Raw genomic sequence first — 21,981 nt, forward strand, 5'->3', positions numbered from 1 at the left:
AATCATTGGGGAAAGCCATCTATTCGGTCCGGGATCAAAGGGCCTCCAGAAGGGGCTTGACCAAGCGTCGATTCAGGCTCTAATGTTGTCAACTTGCTATACAACGTGCGCGACTAGCATCTTCCGAGAGCCGCTGGTACGTATCATCCATACCCTTGGGGGTCACATTTTCACTGTGGTTGTTCCATATACACCAATCTTGAGGTCTGATTTTGACCACCTCGTCAATTTCCAACCCGTCAGCCCGATCCAGCATCAGCTGTGACCAAATGACCCTTGATGCTCCCCCTCTCCCCACCTCCCCCCCCTTTTCTTTTCCACTTCTGCTGCACGACAGTGGGATGATGATGGGCTGTTGCCGTCACATGCTAATACACTGCGACTCGTTCATAGGGCGGCTTTCCTTCAGTCATTTCATTTGGCCGTGTCAATAAAATGTCGGACGACAGGCCCACGTCAAGCATTGTGTCGATCTTGAATAACTACGATCATCCATCTTTTGCTGTCCGCTCCAACCAGAATCCGCCACAGACGAGCGGTTCACCTCAGATTAATTCGCAGCAGTTGACTCATCAACCGTCCCCGCCGATTTACGAACCTTCAGTTGTTCGGCAGGGCACGGCATCTCAGTCACCCACTGCGTCCCCACGTGGCAGGCAGTATCATGCAGAATTCACATCAGACGCGGGACCAGTCGCCTCACCCGGTTCTTCCAACGGCTCTTCATATGGGCATCTGAGTAGCCAGGGTTCATCCAATGCGTACCACCCTTATGCACGGGGGGACGCTCAACAGGGAACGTTCCGTCATCCGTCCCGAGGGCCGGCGGCACCGCGCACGCCGCCCGAGATCCTGAACGATCCAAGTACCGAAACCCAGTCCCCACGGTCCCAGTCCGAGTCCTCTCGTGGAACGGGACGGAAGAACAAGTACCCTTGTCCATATGCACGAAGCCATGGATGCACATCTACGTTTACGACCTCGGGCCACGCAGCTCGTCATGGCAAGAAGCACACGGGTGAGAAGAGCGTCCACTGCCCAATTTGCAACAAGGCCTTTACGCGCAAGGACAACATGAAACAACACATACGTACCCACCGAGCTCGTTCTCGCGATAAGCATTCCGCATCCGGAGATGCCGAGTCGGACTCTCGATGGGCCAATCCTCGGTCCGACACCACAGAGGGGGCTCAAGCCTCCAGTCGCACGCCGAGTCAGTCGACGGTCACCAGCACAATGGTGCCTTCGCCGGTCCCAGGACCTCAGCCTCCCTCATGAACATGGTCTGACGGAATTGAGTGCCACCATTGACTTTGTTATGGTTGACGCTGGGCCGTCGTCTCCAGGCGCCGCGTGAAAAGGCCAGGCGATTGACCAATCTCGACGCTCAAGCTCCATGATTCTGCCTATTTGGCGCACACTGCTGCGCACTGGATGCTGAGCATTCTCGCAATCTATGCCTGGGTTCCAGGACCGTCACTGTCAAGACCTGCAGTGATTTCTCCCAGATGTGCTTCCCAGGCCTCCAGCAGGCTGTCTCCTGCGAAATGGTTTCCACCAAAATTGAGGACAGCTTGCACCGAAACCTCTCATTCTGGGAATTGTGGTAAATCGTCTCCCCAAGTGAGTCAAACGACTGGCTCACATGGCCGGCGAATCCCAGTTTTGCTACTTTGACGGCCCGCCGGATTGCTACATCCTTGCGTGTCTACCGCTGGATGGTTCTGTCATCTGTTTGCCACCTTTGATGTCTTTAATGTTCACTCGGATAACAGAGGGAGTGGCCAATATGTACTAGTATACAAGAGCGCTTTCTGATTTCTTCCGTTGTTTCGCCTACCGAGGCTACAACGAGATCTAGTATGGGATGATCCAGTCAAGGCCTCGTCTGGGCGGGGGCGGATGGCTGTGAAATTGTCGTTGGATGTTCGGGACCTAGTCGAAGAATCATCCGATCCCAACCCTTTGCCAAACCAGGTCAAAGGCACCTGACAGCACCGTCGGTCCCCAAGTTCTTTTCATGATACGGCCTGCCTGTACTCTACTTTCTTTCCAAACTATGTATGTACATGAACCAGAATGGCTTCTGCTTTGTCCGAGTAGAGTGCCCTGCCGCTGTGTTCACCGGTCGATTAGCCCTCGTTTTACGGATTGTATTTTGATTTATAGTCAATGGCAAGTGATACACATCAAGGAACTTCAGAGAGAGAGAGAGAGAGAGAGAGAGAGAGAGAGAGAGAGCGCGCGCGTATGATACAGGTGGATGGTATTGTCAAGAGGACTATTGTCGGAGCCTGCCGCTACGTTGCATGATTCTGTCGTCGCGAATCGCTGGAGTGAGAGATTGTGTTTGGAACGCATACCGTTGCTGCCCGTCTCGGGACCGCGCAGTCCCGTCTCGCCCGGCGCCCGTGGCCCTGGTGACTAAGCATAATTTGACCCCCGGCCTCGACTAAGTAAGTGAATACCTGGTAGGATACCCGGGGGATTCGGCTGGGAGACTTTGTGCTCGTTTGAGATGGCTGCTTGCAGGAAGGGGAATGGAGGCAAGGCTGAGCAAGATGACTTGCTTCTTGGTTGCCACGACATGTATCACCCTTTCCAGTCATGAGAGCGTCGAGTCCGACGTCGGTAGTTGACGACAACTACTTGTTGCCTCCGATCTTCCGGTCATCGACCAGAAGACAGGAAATGTTCTCGATGGTCGAATGCAACATTTCCCTCCCTATAAAGGGGAGAGAAAGAACGCGAACCGACCAGCAAAACACATGATCCAACGGACATGTGCGAGGTTTCGAGAACCTGGACGCAGAACGCTTGTAAGTTCTTGGCAATCTTATGGTGGGCCAGGGGGGCCGATGTGGACGATTTGGACGGGCCCGGTTCCGTCATCTCAGTGGTAGGCGGTGGCTTTTCGAAGGTCGCGGCGATCTGTTGGTTTTTCTGGTTCATCTGCAATCTCGGTTCTGGAATGGAGGTTCCCACGTTTTCTTCGCCACCTTGGCTGAATTCTTTGGGTGATGCACCACCTAGCCACGGGCTGAGCCGAACTTGGGCCCATGGAACCAATGTTTATTTGGGTCGACTTCATCTCAAGAGTTGGGGGGTTAGAGACAATAGCACCACAGGGCTCCCACTTTGGTTGTGGGCACTCGATCTCGATGAGTCGGTCGGAGTTGTTGTAGATGCAATGGTGCCCATTCCGTGGCCTGATCATGTGCGATCATCTTCCGTCTCATTCAAGGCTTGTTCTTCACCCAGGGATGGCGATGAAGCATCATCATACGGAGCGGTCAAGCAGGGGCATTCCATGAAGAAAACGCACCTCCACGACCCGTTGTGTCCAGTCTCCATGCTCCTACGGGTGGAGACGTGGAGGTTGTGCTGCGTTGCGTCGACTGGACGAGGGATACGTCCATGCAACATGACGTTGGGCGTGATCAGCGGCTACGAGAGACTCCCGCAAGGAGAGCCACAAAAGAGAATCCAGCCCAGCGACTTCTGGCGAGGGCGACTTGACTGGGCCACGCTCAGCACCGTCTGCATTCTGGCCGCCGCTCTGCACAGTACACCGAGTGGTCCGTCACTTTGGTCAGTAAAGTAGAATGATTCGAGTCTGGAGGCAACTCCCGCCTCTTTCTCATCGTAGAGGGGAAAGGGTGGTGGATCCCGCCAACTGACGCCGTTTCACGGCAGTGTCATCACAGTTAGTGGGACTGTGCTGGCATACAGTACTTTCTTGCAGGTGAAATCCCTCGTAAGCCCATCTGGACCTGGAGAACTGCGTCAGTCGCGGGTCTATTTTCCTCACCTCCCTCGTAATCAGTAATCACGTCATTCTGGATGCCCAAGTTTTGAAACGTTACACGCCTTGAGTGTATGAAAGGTGCCGAGAAGGTCAAAGAGCTCCGTTCATATAGAGTACCCGACGGCCCTTTTTTCACCTTGTCCACCCCCCGGACTTGTCAACAATCGGAAGAAAGTGGTCCTGAGCGTCGAGTCCCCCTTTTGAGTGATGCTCCCAGAAAGGCCATCGACATAGAGGCAACCTCAATCTGCTCATCACCTTTGGCCTCTCATCCGTTGACATCTCTCAGCCAATGCCAAGTTGCCTTCAGCCGCTTAAGATCCCTGCTACTAACCTCAAGAACCTCTCGGAGTCACTGCTGCGGAGTTGAAACTTTGTGTGCCTGAACGCATTACAAGGTCTGACTTCATTTCAGCGTGACTCGAACCTCCAGATCTCTCTGCTGTCGGCTCCCTATTTTCTGCTCTCTGCTCTCCGATCTCCCCTGTTCTCTGTTCTGCGCCGCTCCGAGTCTGCTGCTTGCGCCCCAGTCGCCCCTGTGTCCCGTGGCCCAACGACGTCACGCCACCTCTGCCCCGCCTCAGTTTCGAGACCCATTCTCTCTCACTTTGATCGCCATCTCTTCCTCTTCACACACACACAGAGTCGCATCTGGTTGTCCCACGAAACGATAACGAGTGCACTCCAAGTCGACCGGATTTCACTCTGTTTTCAACTCGCATCCGTCCGCCTCATAGTTTTTACTTCTGGGTCTGCGTGCTCCCCCACATTCGAATCTTGTCTCCGCCATGGCGTACTACGACGAGCGTCGTGAGTATGCGCCGCGCGATCGTGGCTATACCACAGAGTACTACGAAGAAAACCCACGAGGAGGTTACGCACGATACGAGCGCGAAGTCCACCCGTACCGAGGAAGCCAAGACTCGATCGAAGAAGTTCGGCGTGATTATCCCCCGGGCTCTGAGTACGCCTATGAGCGAGGCTATGAGCCTCGTCGCTCAGCCGGTCGCCCGGAATACGAGCACATGCGTCGCGCATCGTCCGCGGGAGGCTATGACCCTTATCCTGCAAATGGCTATTACCACCGGACTCGGCGAACCAGACATTATGACGATCATCGTATGTACAGTATCCTAGCAGTACAGGTCAACGACGTGACACTAATGGAGTTCTCGCAGGCTCCCGCCGCTCCAGATATTCATCAGTCTCTTCTTCCAGCCCCTCTCCACCGCCTCGTCGGCGTCGCAAGTCATTGGGCGAAACTGCCCTCGGCGCCCTAGGACTGGAATCCGTGGTTTCCAAAAGCTCAGATCGTACGGATCGTCGTCGCGGCCGTTCATCTTCACGCTACCGCGGCCGGGGCCGTGACTACTCTTCATCTCGCAGTCGCAGTCGCAGTCACAGCCGCAGTCGTCGCCGTGATCACAGAGACCGTGCGAAGAGCCAGGAGAAACTTGTTCAGGCTGCGCGCGCTGCTCTGACAGCCGGGGCTGTGGAGGCCTTCAAATCTCGCAATGACCCTGGCAAATGGGCCGGTGCAAAGGGAAAGCGTGTCCTCACAGCTGCCGTCACCGCGGCCGGTACCGATGGCCTCCTGGACAAAGACCCGAACAAGCATTCCGGCCGTCATGTCATCGAGTCCACTCTGGCAGGTCTCGCCGCCAGTCACTTTGTCGGTGGCCCCAAAGGTCGTGATGGCCGGGGGCGCAGCCGCTCAGGCAGCGGTCTCAAAGACCTTGCTGCGACGGGCGCCATTGCTGCTGCTGGCAAAGAAATCTTCGATCGCGTCTCGCGTTCACGCTCACGTCGCGGTGATCGCGACGATCGTGGCCGAGACCGGGGCCGGGATAGTGATGATGACCACCATGGCTCTAAGAAACGCAGCAAGAGTGTGTCTGATTACATCAATAAGGGCATGGCCGCCCTGGGGCTCGGAGAGGAAGCTTCTTCAAACCGTGGTCGTCATGACCGCAGCCGTGAGCGAGATGAAGGGTACGACCGACGACGGGAGCGACGTCGTCATCGGGACAGAGATTCGCGGTATGACTCTTATTCAGACTCCGAGGCAGAGAGCGACTACCGCAGCAGGGATCATCGGCGAGGCAGAGGCTCGAGAGATGTAGGTCGTTATCGCTCTGCAAATGGCAGCAGAGCACCCCCTCCAGTGCCCGCCAGCGCTTCTCGTCGGGGGAGAGGCGCGGGATCTACTACCAGGCATTCTAGCTCCAGTTCCGAGAGTGATTCTGACTTGGGTGACAGTGACAATGATAAAAAAACCAAGAAGAAGATGAAGCGAGACCTGTTGTTGACGTCTGGGTTAGCCACAGTGGCCACCATCCACGCCGCTCATGGCGCTTATCAATCGGTTGAAAAGCGAAAGAAACGAATGGAACAGGTGAAGAAGGGCGAGATTAGCCCCGAGGAGGCCCGTCGACGCCGGTTGAAAGCTAATACGGTGGACGCTGTCAGTATTGGCCTGGCAGCCCTTGGAATCAAAGGAGCCTATGGCGAGTGGAAGGAGGCCAATGAGAAACGCAAGGAAACCGAACACTTCCGAGATGAGTGTGCACAACGCAAGGCCAAGCGTGAGATGCGTCGTAGCCGGAGTCAAGGCTATGGCACACACCGTCAGCGCCGCTGGCCGGACGAAATTGAGTATCCAACCGACGGTTACTCTGCTCGCGGCAGTGGGTTGTCTTATCATGACGGGAATCCTTACGGCGCAACGTCGGTGGCCCCCGCAATTGCCAACTAGCATGAGTCGCTAGGGCCGCATGTGATGGCTCCATGGTGGTTTTGGCTTGTATCTCTATGCTCTGTTTGAGCTTTCTTTTGGTTTTGGTTTTGGTTTTCTATTCTTTACTTTTTTTCTTGTCTGCCTTTTATTTTACGTACAATTTGACGACTGTGATGACTATGAATGCTGAACTTTGGCCCTCTGGGGCGATGAGCGTGCTTCTCTCGGCTAGCGGCGGCCCCGTCCTTACTCGAGGTTCTTTATTTGTTGCCAAAGATGGGTTGAGTGATCTCTGAAGGTGCCACTGAAATACACCAATTTTCGTTCCTTCAACGATACCGTATGGGGTCTCCTGCGACTTCCGATGACTGGTGAGGAAGGGAATTTTCCACGGGGGTGTTTGATTCCCAAATATCTCTCGTCGAATTTGAAACGATACTCGACAGCCTGCCCGGTGTATGGTTGGAACATGACAGACAAATGTCGACCGACTTGTGATCTTTGAGATCACTTAACCAGCTGGCAAAGTATCATTCTGAGGTAGATCTGGGGATTATTTCGATTCCCACGCGATGTAGTTGGTCGGGCTACAATGGGTGTAATTGGCCCCCTCGTCCAGTAAATGCAACAGACTCAAGTGCGGGTCGGGAACGCTGCCATTGAAAGGAGGGTGTGACTAAGATGATGATTGTCGGGCACAGTGGAAAGTTCTTCTCTGTGGCCTGACTACCGATTTGACCTGTTCAATTGAATCCATCTGAACCCCGCCGGACCCCTTATCCTGTGTGACTAAGCTTACAGGGTACCTGGAGCCCTGGTGGGTATCCCGATAGCTGGTAGGTACCTCCTTTAACCACGCAGACACGCACTAAGAAAGTACCTCAATCCACTAAGCGCCTGGTAGGTGGCCAAGGTACCCAACGATCCGCGCTCCACCAGTCATCAGTTGCGCTGGTGCAGCGTGAGGACCGCTCCTCAAGTGTGGTGGTGAAAAGGCGGTAGGTGGGGCTATAGACTTTTCCCCTCTTCATTCAAAGATCGGTCCCTCCCTCCTTTTCTTTTTTTCTTCCCCTCTTACACCTCTCTCTATACCCCATCTTCCTTGGTACGCAGCCTTCCTCGTCTCTGTTCAAGGACTTTACTGATTGCTTGACAGTTTTTGTTCACATCTATCACAATGGCTGCTCCCGCTCAGAAGTTCAAGGTTGCTGACATTGTATGGTTTCCCCCCTCTCAACGCTTGTTCTCATCCGCTCTAAGCAAGTGCTCACATCTTTTTTTTTCTAGTCCCTGGCCGCCTTTGGTCGCCGGGAGATTGAGCTCTCCGAGGTTGAGATGCCCGGTCTCATGGCCATCCGTGAGAAGTACGGTGCCGACCAACCCCTCAAGGGTGCTCGCATTGCTGGATGTCTGCATATGAGTACGTTTAATAAGAGCCCTTCAGCTGCGTCCGAACAATCTTTTCTGATTCCTTGAATAGCCATCCAGACTGCTGTCCTCATCGAGACCCTCACCGCTCTCGGTGCTGAGGTTACCTGGACTTCCTGCAACATTTTCTCCACCCAGGACCACGCCGCCGCTGCCATCGCTGCTGCCGGTGTTCCTGTGTAAGTTTGGCTGTTCGCCCCTTGTTCTGCTTATCGGATTCTGTGTTCTGACGGGTTTTTTTTATCCACGCACAGCTTCGCCTGGAAGGGTGAGACCGAGGAGGAGTACCAGTGGTGCCTCGAGCAGCAGCTGTTCGCCTTCAAGGACGACAAGAAGCTCAACCTCATCCTCGACGACGGTGGTGACCTGACCTCCCTTGTCCACACCAAGTACCCCGAGATGCTCGATGACTGCTTCGGTGTCTCTGAGGAGACCACCACTGGTGTCCACCACCTGTACAAGATGCTCAAGGAGGGCAAGCTGAAGGTCCCTGCCATCAACGTCAACGACTGTGTTACCAAGTCCAAGTTCGACAACCTGTACGGTTGCCGTGAGTCTCTCATCGACGGTATCAAGCGTGCCACCGATGTGATGATCGCTGGTAAGGTCGCCGTTGTTGCCGGTTACGGTGATGTCGGCAAGGGTTGCGCCCAGGCCCTCCACTCTATGGGTGCTCGCGTCCTCGTTACCGAGGTTGATCCCATCAACGCCCTCCAGGCTGCCGTCCAGGGTTATCAGGTCACCACCATGGAGGAGGCTGCTCCCATTGGTCAGATCTTCGTCACCACCACTGGCTGCCGTGACATCCTTGTTGGCCGTCACTTCGAGGCCATGCGCAACGACGCCATTGTCTGCAACATTGGTCACTTCGACATTGAGATCGACGTTGCTTGGCTCAAGGCCAACGCTCAGTCTGTCCAGAACATCAAGCCCCAGGTTGACCGTTACCTCCTGAACGGCAAGCACATCATCCTGCTCGCTGAGGGCCGTCTGGTCAACCTTGGCTGTGCCACTGGTCACTCTTCTTTCGTCATGTCCTGCTCCTTCTCCAACCAGGTCCTTGCGCAGATCGCTCTCTTCAAGGCCGAGGACGTTGCTTTCGGCAACAAGTACGTTGAGTTCGAGTCCGCTGGCAAGAAGCCCGTCGGCGTCTACGTCCTGCCCAAGCAGCTTGACGAGCAGGTCGCTCGCTGCCACTTGGAGCACGTCAACGCCAAGTTGACCGAGCTCACCCCCGTCCAGGCCGAATACCTCAGCCTCGACGTCAACGGCCCCTTCAAGAGCGAGATGTAAGTCCCTATGCTCACTCCCCGTTACAGTCGATTGTTCCTGAGAAATGCATTGGCTAACCTGATTCGCAGCTACCGTTACTAAACAACCACTTATCTTTCCTCTTTCATCCATACTGCGTCCGATATTCCATGATCCTTTCTTGAGAAATAGACTTTCAACATGATTCGACGATTTTATGATTGGCATTACGCGGGTTCTTCATCAACTTTGAACCCCAAAAGTGGTTGTCCTTCAACGGCATAAAAAGGTGGTCTCCACACTCCGGGATATGTGGAGAAGGTGTGTTTGATGTGTCTTTTGTTTCACTGGCGCCGGTTGACCTGGAAATGGTCTTGCATTCAACACTGCGTACTGGATGGGAATTTCTTATTACTACTATTTTGTTACTTTGATACCTCCGCATAGTTTGGCCGACTTGGTTGTGGTTCCTGGTACTGCGGAGCAGATCACTGATCTCCTCGGGGAACCTTTTGAGCCTGCCAAGAGAGTTGAACACAATATAATGACGCCGGGCGCGTACTTTGCTCTGCATTTTCTTTTTCTCTTGCTTGTAGGCTACCGGGGTCTCACGGCCCACTTGACAGTCCCCTACTCCTCGCTCTCGCGGGCGCGGCGACTCTGGTGAATCAAGTCACCTAGCAAGTCAGCCGCCGCCGTTGCAAACCCGGGGTCATTGATCGGTCTCTCATCCCGGACCACCGCTATCTCGCTGCCTCGCAACTCATCTTCCAAGGTGGAGAACAAGGCATGATCCGCCTTGGGGTCCCAGAAGGGCTGGTCCGGGGTATCCAGCAAACTCAGCCCCCCCAGGGGCAAGATGACCTTGGTCCGACAATCCTCGTCCCACCCTGCATTCCCCTCGAGCAGATTCGTCGCGATACACTTGGCAATTTGGACGCACTCGTCACTCGTCGTCCGCATAAGCGTCACTGTCGGGTTATGCCGATGGAAGACTCGTTCCTGCTGCGCGCCTGGTGGCGGTCCGGAGGCGGAGGCTGAGGCTGAGGCTGAGCCCGGGCTTGAGCTTGAGCCTGGGGCCGAGTCCAAATTCAAGTTCGAGCCGGTTGCAAACGCAGACGGAATTGACTCGGGCGGTCCGAAATTGATCATATCACAGGCCCCAAGACTGAGCACCCGTGGGATGTTCCTCTTCGTGGCGGCGCATAATCGAGACGGACCGGCGCTGAGAACGCCACCGACGACGTGGTCTGCGATCTCGGTGGTGGTGAGATCGAGGACGGCGTCGAGTTGATGTTCGGAAATGAGCCGTTCCATGGCTTTACCGCCGGATCCAGTAGCGTGGAAGATGTAGATTTCGCAGTTGGGTAGGATGGCTTCGAGACGATGACGGGCGGTTGTCGCAGCGGGGGTGGTGACGCCGAACATGGTGATGCCGATGCGGACGGGGTCTGATTGGGATTGAGACTCGGGTTGGGATTGATTGCTGTCTGTTGAATGTGTTTTTTCGTCTGATACTGCGTGTGGTTGATCGTCTGGCCGGGTGGGTGTCGACTTGGACACCAGATCGTCGAAATACACCTTTGCCATGCCGACAATGGCACCGGCGGCATTCCCCAGGACTCTCTCCAGCAGACGATTCCGTCCTGCGATGTCGACTACACTATACATCATCGTCACGTCCGTTTGTCCCACGTACGGTCCCACATCCCGGACGCCATCGTGGATACCATCAACTTGGGGAATCCCACCGGGAGGGCATCTCGCATGACCTGCGTCGCCAGCGCTGTCCCGCATGATCCTCCGATGCCTAGGATCGCATGCAGTTTATTCTCAGCGAAGAGGTCCGCGACAAAGGAACAGGCGTACGGTGCGAGTGTATCGATGTACTTTGACCTGTCGAGAGATTCAATCTCGACGGTGGGGCGTTTCAGGGACGTAAAATGGGACGTGTAGATGTCCTGGGTGAAGGTGATGAGCTCGTGACTAGTAGCACTACGTCCAATGTCCATGATTTGGACGGTGCACGGGACATATTTTTCGATCTGCGATTTGGTGTATAGAAGTTCGGACAGTTTGGTGTCACAGGTGCCCAGGACAAGAATCGTGGGTGTCGTCGGGGCCATTTCGTCAGAGGTGGGAGAAGAAGTCAATCTAGACCGGTGGGTTAGAAGATGAGATGGAATTTACACGGATCAACGGTCGTTTTATGCAGGGAAATATGGTTCAGATTGCCATATTGACAAAATTACGTCTGCGAGTGGGTGGGGGGAGAGGAGATTTGCCCTGCTACGGTTGGAAGTGAAGGGAGGGGAGACACGCATGACCGCTACGTTAAGGCAAAGTTGCAAAGTACAAGGACTCACTTGGCAGGGAGCTGGCCATTTAACGAAATCTCCAACTGTCGACGCAGTCGCATGCGCTCACGGTGTCGGGCCAATTTGGCCGGATCATCGTGTCGAAGCACAATTCCCAGATCCTTTCGGATCCTCCTCAACGTGGTGTCGGAGATGGTAATTCCATCCTCGGCAAGGAGGGTGAGGATTTTCTACTTCCACGCAAGACGACATGTCTCTCAGACACGATCAGCAACTCCTAATGTGCCAGTCATTTTCCCTCCTCGTTTGGTGATTTAATTAAAAAAAAACACAACCAGACAAGGGGGAAAAAGGAAATCAAGATACTGAACTTTTTTTTCTTTTCTTTTCTTTTTTTTGGAAAACGAAACGACAAATCACAGATAGGGGAAAAACGATACCTTTGTTGGAATTCTCTCCTCACAGACTAGTTTCCTAATTCGCTCGCGCAGGGCGTCGTCTCGAATCGCTCCATGTGCAACGCGAGTCTCGAAGCCCCAGTCGTCGATGCGGCGACGGAGGGTCTTGACGGTGATGGAGATACTGTGCTGGTCGTGCAAGACGTTGCATATCTCCTGCAAGGGAGTGCGGTCAGCGCAGAGACGTAGGACTTGATCTCTGTGTGCATCAAGATTGATCAAGGGTGCCATTTTGCTGGCACCAAGTCACTCAACCGAGTCGCTGTGATCGGATGGCCTTGGACATGATACACCATTGCGACAGGAGTGACTTTGGGTCCTTAGCGGTCAGTCATGTCCAATTACGTCAGCAAGCTCACCCGTCAGTGACGCAGCTTGCCAGTGAGGTGGTCCAGCACCGGCGCAAGCTCACGAGGGAGTGACTGATATCCGACTGTATATCATCATCCATGTTACACCGTTGACTTACATTGCGATGGATTGGGATCTAATCTGCTTCAATGCCGCCGTGCTGATAGCCGGTGTCTTTGTCCTCGATTTTGGCGCGGACAAATTCCTCAATCACACGGTCATTGTGGGACAGCGGCTGCGCATCTCCCCCACCCTGATTGCCCTTTTGACTGCTGGTGCCGAATATGAAGAGGTAATTCCCACGCGAACATCACCTGCTCTTTCACAGTTTGTGTCGCTTTAGATGGGGAGACTAATATTCATGTGAAGCTCGCCGTTGTCATTGCCGCCATTCTTCAGGGCCAGAGCCCCTTGGCATTGGGGAACGTAGTGGGATCCGCCATTTCCAACATTCTCGGGGCATTTTCACTGGGCCTACTGTGCCATCCAGGCCACCTGGCCTTCGATCAAAGTGCGAAGATCTACTCGAGTGTGCTGTTTTTCATCACGACCATATTCGTGGTCTTGGCATATCTCAATTTGCTGAACGCAGTGACTGGTGGACTGTTTCTCGGTGGATTTGTCTTGTACATCATGTCCGTCGGTTATGCCATCTACTCGGGTATTGCCGAGGCACCTCAATTATCAGATAGCGACAGTGAAGGTGACAGCGACAGCGACAGCGATATCGACAACGTTGACGAAGCCCCCACAGTGCCAAGTAGCCATGAGATTGATCAAGAAAGCAGTGCCATGACTTCGGAAAACTCACCGCTCCTCGCCGACCGGGTTTCAAGATCCAAAACCAGGTCGATGATAAAGCCAAGGCGGTCCATCGTCTTTCACATATTCCAGCTCTTCTTTGGACTGATTGCCCTTTCCCTCTCCGGGTATATTATCGCCCACAGCGCCGGGGCTTTGACGGAATCCCTTCATCTTTCGGAGACCGTCTTTGGTCTGACTGTCATTGCCTTTGCGACCACACTTCCAGAGAAATTCATTTCTGTATTGAGCGGCGCCCGGGGACAGGGCGGCATTGTAGTTGCTACCACCGCGGGAAGCAACATTTTTTTGCTGACCATCTGTGTCGGAGTGATTGCCATCGCAGGCAAGCCGATCACCCATGCGGATGACTTTGTCGTCTCCGAGCTGGCGACGGCGTGGGTCTCATCCGCGTGCCTGCTCGCCATTGTATTCCTAGGATCTAGTCGCGTGGCCGGCGTGCTTCTTCTTGCGGGATACGTTGCTTTTGTAGTCTTGGAGTTTACAACTAGAATCTGAGGACGTTTGGATTGAGTCGACGCCGAAAATGAGAGCCTCTCCACCGGCGCCAGAAACGGCTGCCTTTCTACCCGGTAACATTGGATCCCGACGAGAGAAACAGCCTTGTTGTAATCCTGGCGGAGCGGAAAAGTGTGCAGAGCACGTTCAACATGTTGCAGAGGCGTGAGTATGTAGGCTGGAACCTATCGTCTGTGGAGAACAATGTCTGGTGAGTCTCAATTCATTTCGTTGGTTGTCTTAGTCCCGTGATCTGATCGCTTAGCTTTCGCATTAATCGCCACGTGGGGCTCAGTCGAAGTGTCGAGCATGACTATCAGGGACTGGAGAGTAAGCAACAGTTGAGTGGTTCGCCAGGCACACCTGAGATATTTATCATGGACCCCACCAATTTGCCAGACTTCGGTCCGCGTGCGACTTTAAACGTGGATACGACTCCTGGAGCGGCCTGGAAGTCTTCACAGAACCCGTGGCAATTTTAGCGCGGCGCCACTACAGTCCTCTCCTCAGCCCCAACAAATCATTGCAACCACCGCGTCGGCAACGATGCCAATTGCAGCAAAATGTTCAAATCACCTCCCGCCCCCTCTCTCCGGCTGAGATTATGGTCTTGGGACTGCATAGCCGACGGGATCGGATCGAAGAGACAGGGGCGGAGCTGAGGTCTCATATGACCTCCGAGAGGAGCGCGATCAGAAAACCGACGACACCATCTATGTCGGACCAGCTCAAGCTTGTCCCATCCAATATGAAAGGATCGATGGACGCTGCATTCTGAGTGAGTGGTCTCTATCACCACCTTCACTCTCGAACAGAATGTGGAAACTCCCCGAAGCCCCGCAGCCGGGTCAACAAGCTCAGCAAGAATCACCGCAAGAACCACCAGGAACAGCCGCGTCTGGCAATCGAGGCAGCGGACAAGACCATGAACAGGTATCGACTGCTCCGAAAGATGCACCAACATCAGCATCCGGTGGCGGTGGGCATCGCTCAATTAGCGCCGAATTCAACGTCAACCCAGTGACTGGAACGATGAGCCTAAGTCTTCCAATCTACACGTCGCCAGGACGGTCGAACTCGGGGCCCAAATTGGCATTGAACTATGACTCGGGGAGTGGGAACGGGGTCTTTGGAGTCGGATGGCAGTTATCCACCCTGAGTATTGCGAGGAAGACCTCCAAAGGGATTCCCCAGTACGATGGATCGGATGTTTTCATTTTGTCCTCGTTTGACGATCTGGTTCCCATGCGAGCCGGGGACAGGCAGCAGCTCGTGACAGAAGATGTCGTCGTAGATGGAGTTACTTACTGCGTGCAGCAATACAAACCTCGGGTCGAGACGGAAGTAACTCGAATCGAATGCTGGACAAGGAAGGACGATCCAAATGACGTCCACTGGCGGACTGTGACCGCAGAAAACCAGACGACCTTCTTTGGAGAAGAAGAAGACTCTAGAGTGTTTGACGGTGTAGAGAAAGGAATTGAGACGCGAATATTTTCGTGGCTAGCCAGTCGCACTGTCGACGCCGCTGGGAATGCAATTCACTTTGAATACAAACCAGAAGACTTTCACGGAGGCGAGCTATTGGACCCAGAAGATTCTATCTGCGAGGTGAATCGCTCTGATAGGTCTCGGCGCCGGATGAGGTATCTCAAGCGTGTGCAGTATGGAAATGTCTATCCCAGCCGTGACATGGACACTTGGAAAATCATCAAGTACACAAAAGCTTGGATGTTCGAAGTGGTGTTCGATTACGGTGACCACGACTTCCTCAATCCGAGTCCTGAGGAGCAACGGCCATGGAAAATCCGTGAAAACCCTTTCTCCGTCCGATCTGCTGGCTTTGAGCTCCGGACATATCGATTATGCCAGCGGATCTTGATGTTTCATCGATTTCCGGAGCAGATGGAGGGCAGGGAGTATGCCCTTGTGTCCTCGACCGAGCTCAACTACACCTGTGACAACGGAGTGACCCTTCTCAAATCCTTCCAGAGCACAGGATACCTGCCCGTGAGCGCAAAAGGAGAGCATGGAATTTATCGTGAAACTCTCCCACCAGTTGAACTCGAATACACCCAGATAACAGATGCACTGGGAGTGGAGGTGAAAGAAGTACCACCCGACACACTGCACCAAATTTCGACTCCATTGGGGTGGAAAACGGAATGGATCGACCTCGACGGTGAAGGAGCGCCAGGCTCTCTGCTGGAAGTTCCTGGGGGATCATGGAAGTATCAGCGCAACGAGATGCTGAAATCGTCCACTCCAGAGACTTTTGGGCCCATAAGAGAACTCCCCCTACGTCCAAACACATCTACCCAAGATGGTCATTATTTTGAGGATCTCAGCCGGAGCGGACGGATGAACGTAATCTGCTTGGATTCGACTGGCGCACTTGAAGGCTTTTACGAACGGTCGGGCGCAGAAGCACAACAGTGGACGCCCTTGATACCGTTTCCCTCGACCCCATCTGTGCCAATCCAAGGCTCTGCAACCAGGAGAATTGATCTGACGGGCAACGGCTTGGCAGATCTTCTGCACGAGGAATTGAACGGCGAGATCTTTTGGTATCCCTGCCTGGGAAAGCGAGGATTTGCGCCCGCACAAAAGGTAGTTCTGCCTGCCGACGCGCCTCGGCTGGTTTCTTACGATACCCTACGGCAGATATATCTTGCAGACATGACTGGTGATGGTCTGGCGGATATCGTCGAAGTACAACCGGGGAAGACCTCTTACTGGCCGAATCTGGGACACGGACGGTTCGGACGCAGGATTACCATGGGCCGTAGTCCAATTTTCGACAATCAAGACCATTTCAGTCATCGTAGGCTTCATCTCTCGGATGTGTGTGGTTCTGGCACGACAGACATGGTCTACCTACCCCCCGGTGGAGGCATCCACATCTACTTCAACCTGGCCGGGAATCGATACAGCGATGTCATGATAATTCCCAACTTTCCCTCCTTGAATACTACGTCGTCGGTATTTACTCTTGATCTTCTCGGGAAAGGAGTCAGCTGTCTGTGTTGGACTGGGCCAGATGCCGCTGGGACGACGCCTTCAACGTTGCGATATGTGGAGCTTACCGGCGGGATCAAACCCTACCTGCTCCGACGTTATAGAAACGGCGTTGGCGGCACGACAAAAGTTACCTACCAACCTTCGACCAAATACTACTTAGATGACGAGGAGAATGGGCACCCATGGACCACAAGATTACCGTTTCCGGTACACTGTGTAGCGCAGGTCGTGACAGAGGATTGTGTGGCTCAAACGTCAAAAAGGAGCCGATATGCCTACCACGATGGTCACTTTGATGGGGTAGAGCGGGAGTTTCGCGGGTTTGGAATCGTCGAGCATTGGGACGAGGAAGAATTCGGAGGCGGGAACGTTTATCTGCAACGACCTCCCATCCGAACGAAGGAGTGGTATCATGTAGGCGCAGCGACAAGCTTGATGGACGGACGATGCCAAGAATCTCGCTTGTCGTCGTCTCACAAGTTTCCGGCAAAGCTGAAACCGGAGGAGGAGTTCGAGGTTCACCGAGCGCTGAAGGGCCAGAAACTGAGAGAGGAGCTGTACAGCGACGACGCCTCAGACCAGGCACATCTACCATACTCGGTCGAAGAGCTCTCATATGAGATCCATCGTGTGCAGGCTGCCTCTGATGAGAAGAATGGTGTCTACCGCGTCTCGCCACGAGAATCCGTAAAGACGGCGCATGAGCGCCAGGAGGCAGATCCTCGAATCGAACGTGTACTTACACTCGAAGTGAATGAGTACGGAGACGTCCTCAAGTCGCTCACAATACATCACGGTCGTCAGAACAGCGATCTCTCGGATGCGAAGGGACGGCGTCAACAGGAAATCACCTGGGGTATATACACCGAGAAAATCCTCACGGACGCCGTCATTGAGCTGGATTGCTTTCAGAGGCCACAGCCGGCTTTGAATCGGCAGTTTGCAATTATTGGCCTGAATTGGCTGGCATATCCTGACATCGAAGCAATCACAGCGAATAACTTGGCTTATTTAAACGAGATGGACGTCATCCCGTATAGGATGATCGACTTGTACGATGGGCCGACGCCGCGGAAGAGCCTTGTTCAGGAACAACGGCATTACTACCTCGACCGAACGCTATCAGAGGCGCTTGGATGGAGAGAGACCACGGCCTATTCAGTTTTGGATCGCTCGTACGACCTGGTCTTTCAAGAGGAAACCCTCGAGAAGCATTTCCTATTGACAGGTCTCATATCCCAAGCCAGTCTCGACCTGGCTATTGATCAAGGCGGATACGTGCGACTTGAGCACGAGGCTGGTATCTGGAATCCGTCATCACGAAAAATATTCTCGCAGAACACCGCGGAGAATCTGCAGACAGCACGCCGCTCCTTCTACCAGCCGTCTGTGACGATCGACCCATTCGGCGCTGTGGAGGTCCTAGAATTGGACGAGTACCAATGCCTGCCCAGACGTACTATAGATGCGGTGGGGAATATAATCTCTTTCGACAATGATTATTGGCATCTGCAACCATCCCAGACAATCGATATCAACGGCAATCGACTCCAAGTGGCTTTTGACGCTTTCAGCTGCATTATCGGTACAGCTCGGATGGGTAAGAAGACAGAAGAGCTGGGTGATTCACTCCAAGATTTCGAGCCCATTGTTGGAGATGAGACGATGGAAGCATTCCTGGATGATCCCTGCGGCGCGCACACACGAAAGCTTCTTGGTGGCGCGGGCACTCGCAATTTACTGTACCGAGGCCGGTTCGAGATGGTCCAAGACATGCTGAAGCCTGTCATACCCGCGTTCCAAGCGACGATCACCTGCGATGCACACTATCGAGATCGAACAGAGGATTCATCAGTGGGAATTTCAATTGCCTACCTTGACGGTAGCGGTGCCACCCTGCAGACGACTATGTTATGCCGACAGGCTAAAGGGGAATCCCCGGCCCAGTGGCGGATTAGCGAGTGGGTGATCAAGGACAGCAAAGGCAATCCAGTGCGAGTCTGCCAGCCCAATTATGCGCCGGACCATCACTTTCGCTTTGAGGCCAATATTGATTCGCCAAAGGTGACCAATCTTTTGGACCCTCTAGACCGTGTGCGTGGAGTCCTCCAACCCGATCATACATGGAGCAAACAGAGAGTGACTCCATGGTCGACGATTGACTACGATGTCGGGAGCACTATCACTGTCGAGAACCCAGCGCTGGATCCGGATGTTGGGCCGTTTTTCAAATCTTTAACAAGGACTGAATATTTACCGAACTGGCTGGAACAACAGAATCAGAAGGATGATAATTCGACGGCAGAGAAGTCACTTGTCTACGCTGGGAAACGGAGCATAACATGCTTAGATTCGCGTGGCCAGCCTATCGGCACTAATGTCATCCTCGGAAACGGCAAGAGTCTCTATACACGACAAACATACAATATGGCAGGCCATGTAGTCGCCCAGTACGACGTCCTGGACAGACTTATTCAGGTGCAGGATTTTGACTTCCAAGGCCGAGTGTTAGTCACCAGAACAATGGATTCCGGCCAGGAGACGGTGCTCCCGGACTGCCAAGGGAAACCAGTATTTCGCTGGACACACCCAACTCGACGCTTCCATTATCTCTATGATCTCAAAGGTCGCGAAATTGAGAAGCGACTGACAGACACCGAGCAGGGCCTGACAGATGTCGTTCTTCAGCAGATCATATACGGAGACTCCCAAGCCGATGGGGCAGATCGGAATTTGCGAGGACACATTGAGCGTGTGTGTGACCAGTCCGGAGAACTCAAAAACGAGAAGCTGGATTTCAAAAGCAACTGTATAGCACAGGTCTACCGGCTCGCGGCGAACTACAAGGGAGTCTTGAATTGGGATGCGACTGTAGAGCTGGAAGCTGAGCCGTTCTGCTCCTACGCCTCTTTTGATGCGTTGGATCGAGTAGTGCAAGCGACAGATGCGAGTGGTTGCCACACCATAACTTCGTACGATCTGTTGGGTAACGTGAAAACGGTGACTGCTCGCTTGAAAGATGAACGTTCCTCACGCCCGCTGGTCTATGATAAGACCTACGGACCAGATGGCAGCTTGCTGAAGATCATCTACGGCAACGGAAGTACTCTCGACCATGTCTACGACCGAGCAACCCGCCGTCTCGTTCGAAAAACCCTCTCTCGAACAAACCGCCTTGGTCGGTCGCATCATGTTCAGGACATGCACTACTCTTGGGACTGTATGGGGCGCACAGTCCGAAAACGGGATGCGGCCCAGCAGTCTTTGTACTTTCGCAACAGCCGGACAGACCCCGAATGGACATACAATTACGATGCCCTGGGCCGGTTGGTATCCGCCACGGGCCGTGAACAGGTTGATTCCTCGAATGCTGGAGCCTATCGTCTGCTTGCTCCGGGTCCTCAAAAGCGGCCCTCCCTCGGTTTGGAGATGTGTCAGTACCGCGAGATTTATCGCTATGATGATGCGGCGAACATTCTCTCGATGCATCATGTGGCCCTCAACGTCCCCTCTATTGCGGGTTGGACTCGGCGATTTGAGTACAAGGCTGCTAGTCAGCTCCAAGCAGAAGTGATGGGCAATCGACTCACGCGTACGGTGACCGGATCAGTCCGCGAGCGCTACGGGTACGGTCCCTCTTCGGCTGGCCAGCGTGGCTGCATGACGTCCATGGCTGGCTATTCGATTCTCAGCTGGAATCACATGGACAAACTGTGGTGCTCTTCTCGCCAGAGCACGCGGGATAAGAGCGTCCGTGAGCAGACCTGGTACGTGTACAACGCGGCCGGAATGCGAATCCGCAAAGTCACTGAGCGAGGGGGTGTCTCAGCGCACAAGATGAAAGAGCGAATCTTCTTCCCTGGAGTTGACATATATCGGACCTACTCGGGAGATGGAAAGGCACTTCTTAAAGAGAGAGTGCAGAGCCATATTCAGAGTACATCAACAGGTGCCGTCGCCATCTTGGAAAGGGGCATAGCCGACAGCAAGGGCCAGTCATCATTGCTAGTCCGATATCAGCCTGGAGACAGTATTGAGTTGGACGACGCAGCCGGACTAATCTCTTACGAGGAATATACTCCCTTTGGCTCGACAATATTGTGTGCTTTTACCCACGATGTCGAAGCCCCGCGAAAATACCGCTACGCAGGGTACGAGCGAGATTCGGAGACGGGTCTCTTTTTCTGTGACCAGCGATACTACGCGCCGTGGCTAGGTCGCTGGAGCAGTCCTGACCCCCTGGGTCTTGTTGATGGGGCCAATCTATATCAATATGTCCGCAATGATCCGGTGAACATGATTGATCCCACGGGAACAGCAGGATTTCGCGATAAATACCCTGACTTCTTCCCTAAGGAATCGCGGATACCCGGTGACGGGGGCGGAACCCGCGAGGAGATGGCAAACGACCCAGATATGGGCAAGCCATCTAAAGAAGTGAAGCGACAAACTCGAAAAGCGTTCGAGAAAGCCGGGATTGTGAACCTGAAAGGACTCAAGCCACAGAAAGGAAAAATGGGTGCCCTGGGCCAGAAACACCATATCATGTCGCAGGACTGGGAGGGATCATTCCGACTATTGGGATTCGATGTTCATGCGTTCACCCTCTACTGCTCAAAGACAGCAAATACCGATGTGGGCGGAAAAGGGGACGGCCGTTGGAATAGGTTCTGGGCGAGGGTTCGGGAAAGAGCCTATCACACCAATGCTCAGCGCCACGACGACTCCGACTCGGACGGAGAGCCTGGCTCCAAAGCGGAGTACACGTTGACTCGCAAGGACGTGAAGAAATACATTCGCAAGAATCGCGAAAAGCTACGCGAGGATGTCGTCGACATTGTCCAAAAAAATTTGAATGATTTCGTTCGCGCCTGTGACTTGGACGATGTTGAACAGCTCTCCCCATACATGGTCGCCGACTATTATAAGAGTACCAGAGTCGACATTATGCCGCTATACCTCCCGGACGAGATCGAAACACTGGAGAAGGGAATCGAGGCGCAAAAAGAATCGAAAAGAACCCCTGAAGAGGCCCTGCAAAACATTGCGAGTAACAACGTAATGGACGCGATGAAAATGTTGGATATCAAGAGCGCCATAGAGAGACTTCTCGACTACGGCAAATTGATGAAAGCAGACCTAACCTGTTTGAACAACTTCAGACCATTTTGACTGGAGCTGACACAGACGGGTGCAAATGCCATTGGCACAGCCAGCACAACAACAGAAGGCCCTTAATCGTGCAAGCCCTGTAGTGGAAAAAAAGGTGCGATTTTGAATGGGCGAAAT

General features: G+C 53.7%; 8 protein-coding genes across 8 annotated transcripts; 6 read left to right on the forward strand and 2 right to left on the reverse strand.

The window, feature by feature from the left end:
- Positions 1-435: 435 nt before the first annotated feature.
- Positions 436-1,278, forward strand: POX_d05661 (uncharacterized protein; the record flags this gene model as incomplete). Its single annotated transcript, XM_050114501.1, has 1 exon — positions 436-1,278. One exon carries the CDS (start codon positions 436-438, stop codon positions 1,276-1,278), a length of 843 nt encoding a protein of 280 aa, XP_049969452.1.
- A 1,003-nt stretch (positions 1,279-2,281) lies between these two features.
- POX_d05662 (uncharacterized protein) lies at positions 2,282-2,952 on the reverse strand (the record flags this gene model as incomplete). The annotated part of the gene is made up of 3 exons (XM_050114502.1): positions 2,282-2,417; positions 2,469-2,597; positions 2,783-2,952. The coding sequence occupies 3 exons, from the start codon at positions 2,950-2,952 to the stop codon at positions 2,282-2,284; spliced, it is 435 nt and encodes a 144-aa protein (XP_049969453.1).
- Positions 2,783-3,604, forward strand: POX_d05663 (uncharacterized protein; the record flags this gene model as incomplete). Its single annotated transcript, XM_050114503.1, has 1 exon — positions 2,783-3,604. One exon carries the CDS (start codon positions 2,783-2,785, stop codon positions 3,602-3,604), a length of 822 nt encoding a protein of 273 aa, XP_049969454.1.
- A 992-nt stretch (positions 3,605-4,596) lies between these two features.
- Positions 4,597-6,563, forward strand: POX_d05664 (uncharacterized protein; the record flags this gene model as incomplete). Its single annotated transcript, XM_050114504.1, has 2 exons — positions 4,597-4,927; positions 4,987-6,563. The coding sequence occupies 2 exons, from the start codon at positions 4,597-4,599 to the stop codon at positions 6,561-6,563; spliced, it is 1,908 nt and encodes a 635-aa protein (XP_049969455.1).
- A 1,159-nt stretch (positions 6,564-7,722) lies between these two features.
- POX_d05665 (Adenosylhomocysteinase) lies at positions 7,723-9,347 on the forward strand (the record flags this gene model as incomplete). The annotated part of the gene is made up of 5 exons (XM_050114505.1): positions 7,723-7,761; positions 7,833-7,965; positions 8,026-8,152; positions 8,228-9,262; positions 9,335-9,347. 5 exons carry the CDS (start codon positions 7,723-7,725, stop codon positions 9,345-9,347), a joined length of 1,347 nt encoding a protein of 448 aa, XP_049969456.1.
- Positions 9,348-9,854: 507 nt separating this feature from the next.
- POX_d05666 (uncharacterized protein) lies at positions 9,855-12,231 on the reverse strand (the record flags this gene model as incomplete). Its single annotated transcript, XM_050114506.1, has 4 exons — positions 9,855-10,870; positions 10,924-11,378; positions 11,591-11,772; positions 11,983-12,231. The coding sequence occupies 4 exons, from the start codon at positions 12,229-12,231 to the stop codon at positions 9,855-9,857; spliced, it is 1,902 nt and encodes a 633-aa protein (XP_049969457.1).
- Positions 12,232-12,475: 244 nt separating this feature from the next.
- Positions 12,476-13,671, forward strand: POX_d05667 (uncharacterized protein; the record flags this gene model as incomplete). Its single annotated transcript, XM_050114507.1, has 2 exons — positions 12,476-12,643; positions 12,721-13,671. The coding sequence occupies 2 exons, from the start codon at positions 12,476-12,478 to the stop codon at positions 13,669-13,671; spliced, it is 1,119 nt and encodes a 372-aa protein (XP_049969458.1).
- An 816-nt stretch (positions 13,672-14,487) lies between these two features.
- On the forward strand, positions 14,488-21,864 carry POX_d05668 (uncharacterized protein; the record flags this gene model as incomplete). Its single annotated transcript, XM_050114508.1, has 1 exon — positions 14,488-21,864. The coding sequence occupies one exon, from the start codon at positions 14,488-14,490 to the stop codon at positions 21,862-21,864; it is 7,377 nt and encodes a 2,458-aa protein (XP_049969459.1).
- Between the last annotated feature and the right edge of the window lie 117 nt (positions 21,865-21,981).

The sequence above is a fragment of the Penicillium oxalicum genome, chromosome IV, assembly GCF_001723175.1.
Source record: "Penicillium oxalicum strain HP7-1 chromosome IV, whole genome shotgun sequence".
Taxonomy (NCBI): domain Eukaryota; kingdom Fungi; phylum Ascomycota; class Eurotiomycetes; order Eurotiales; family Aspergillaceae; genus Penicillium; species Penicillium oxalicum.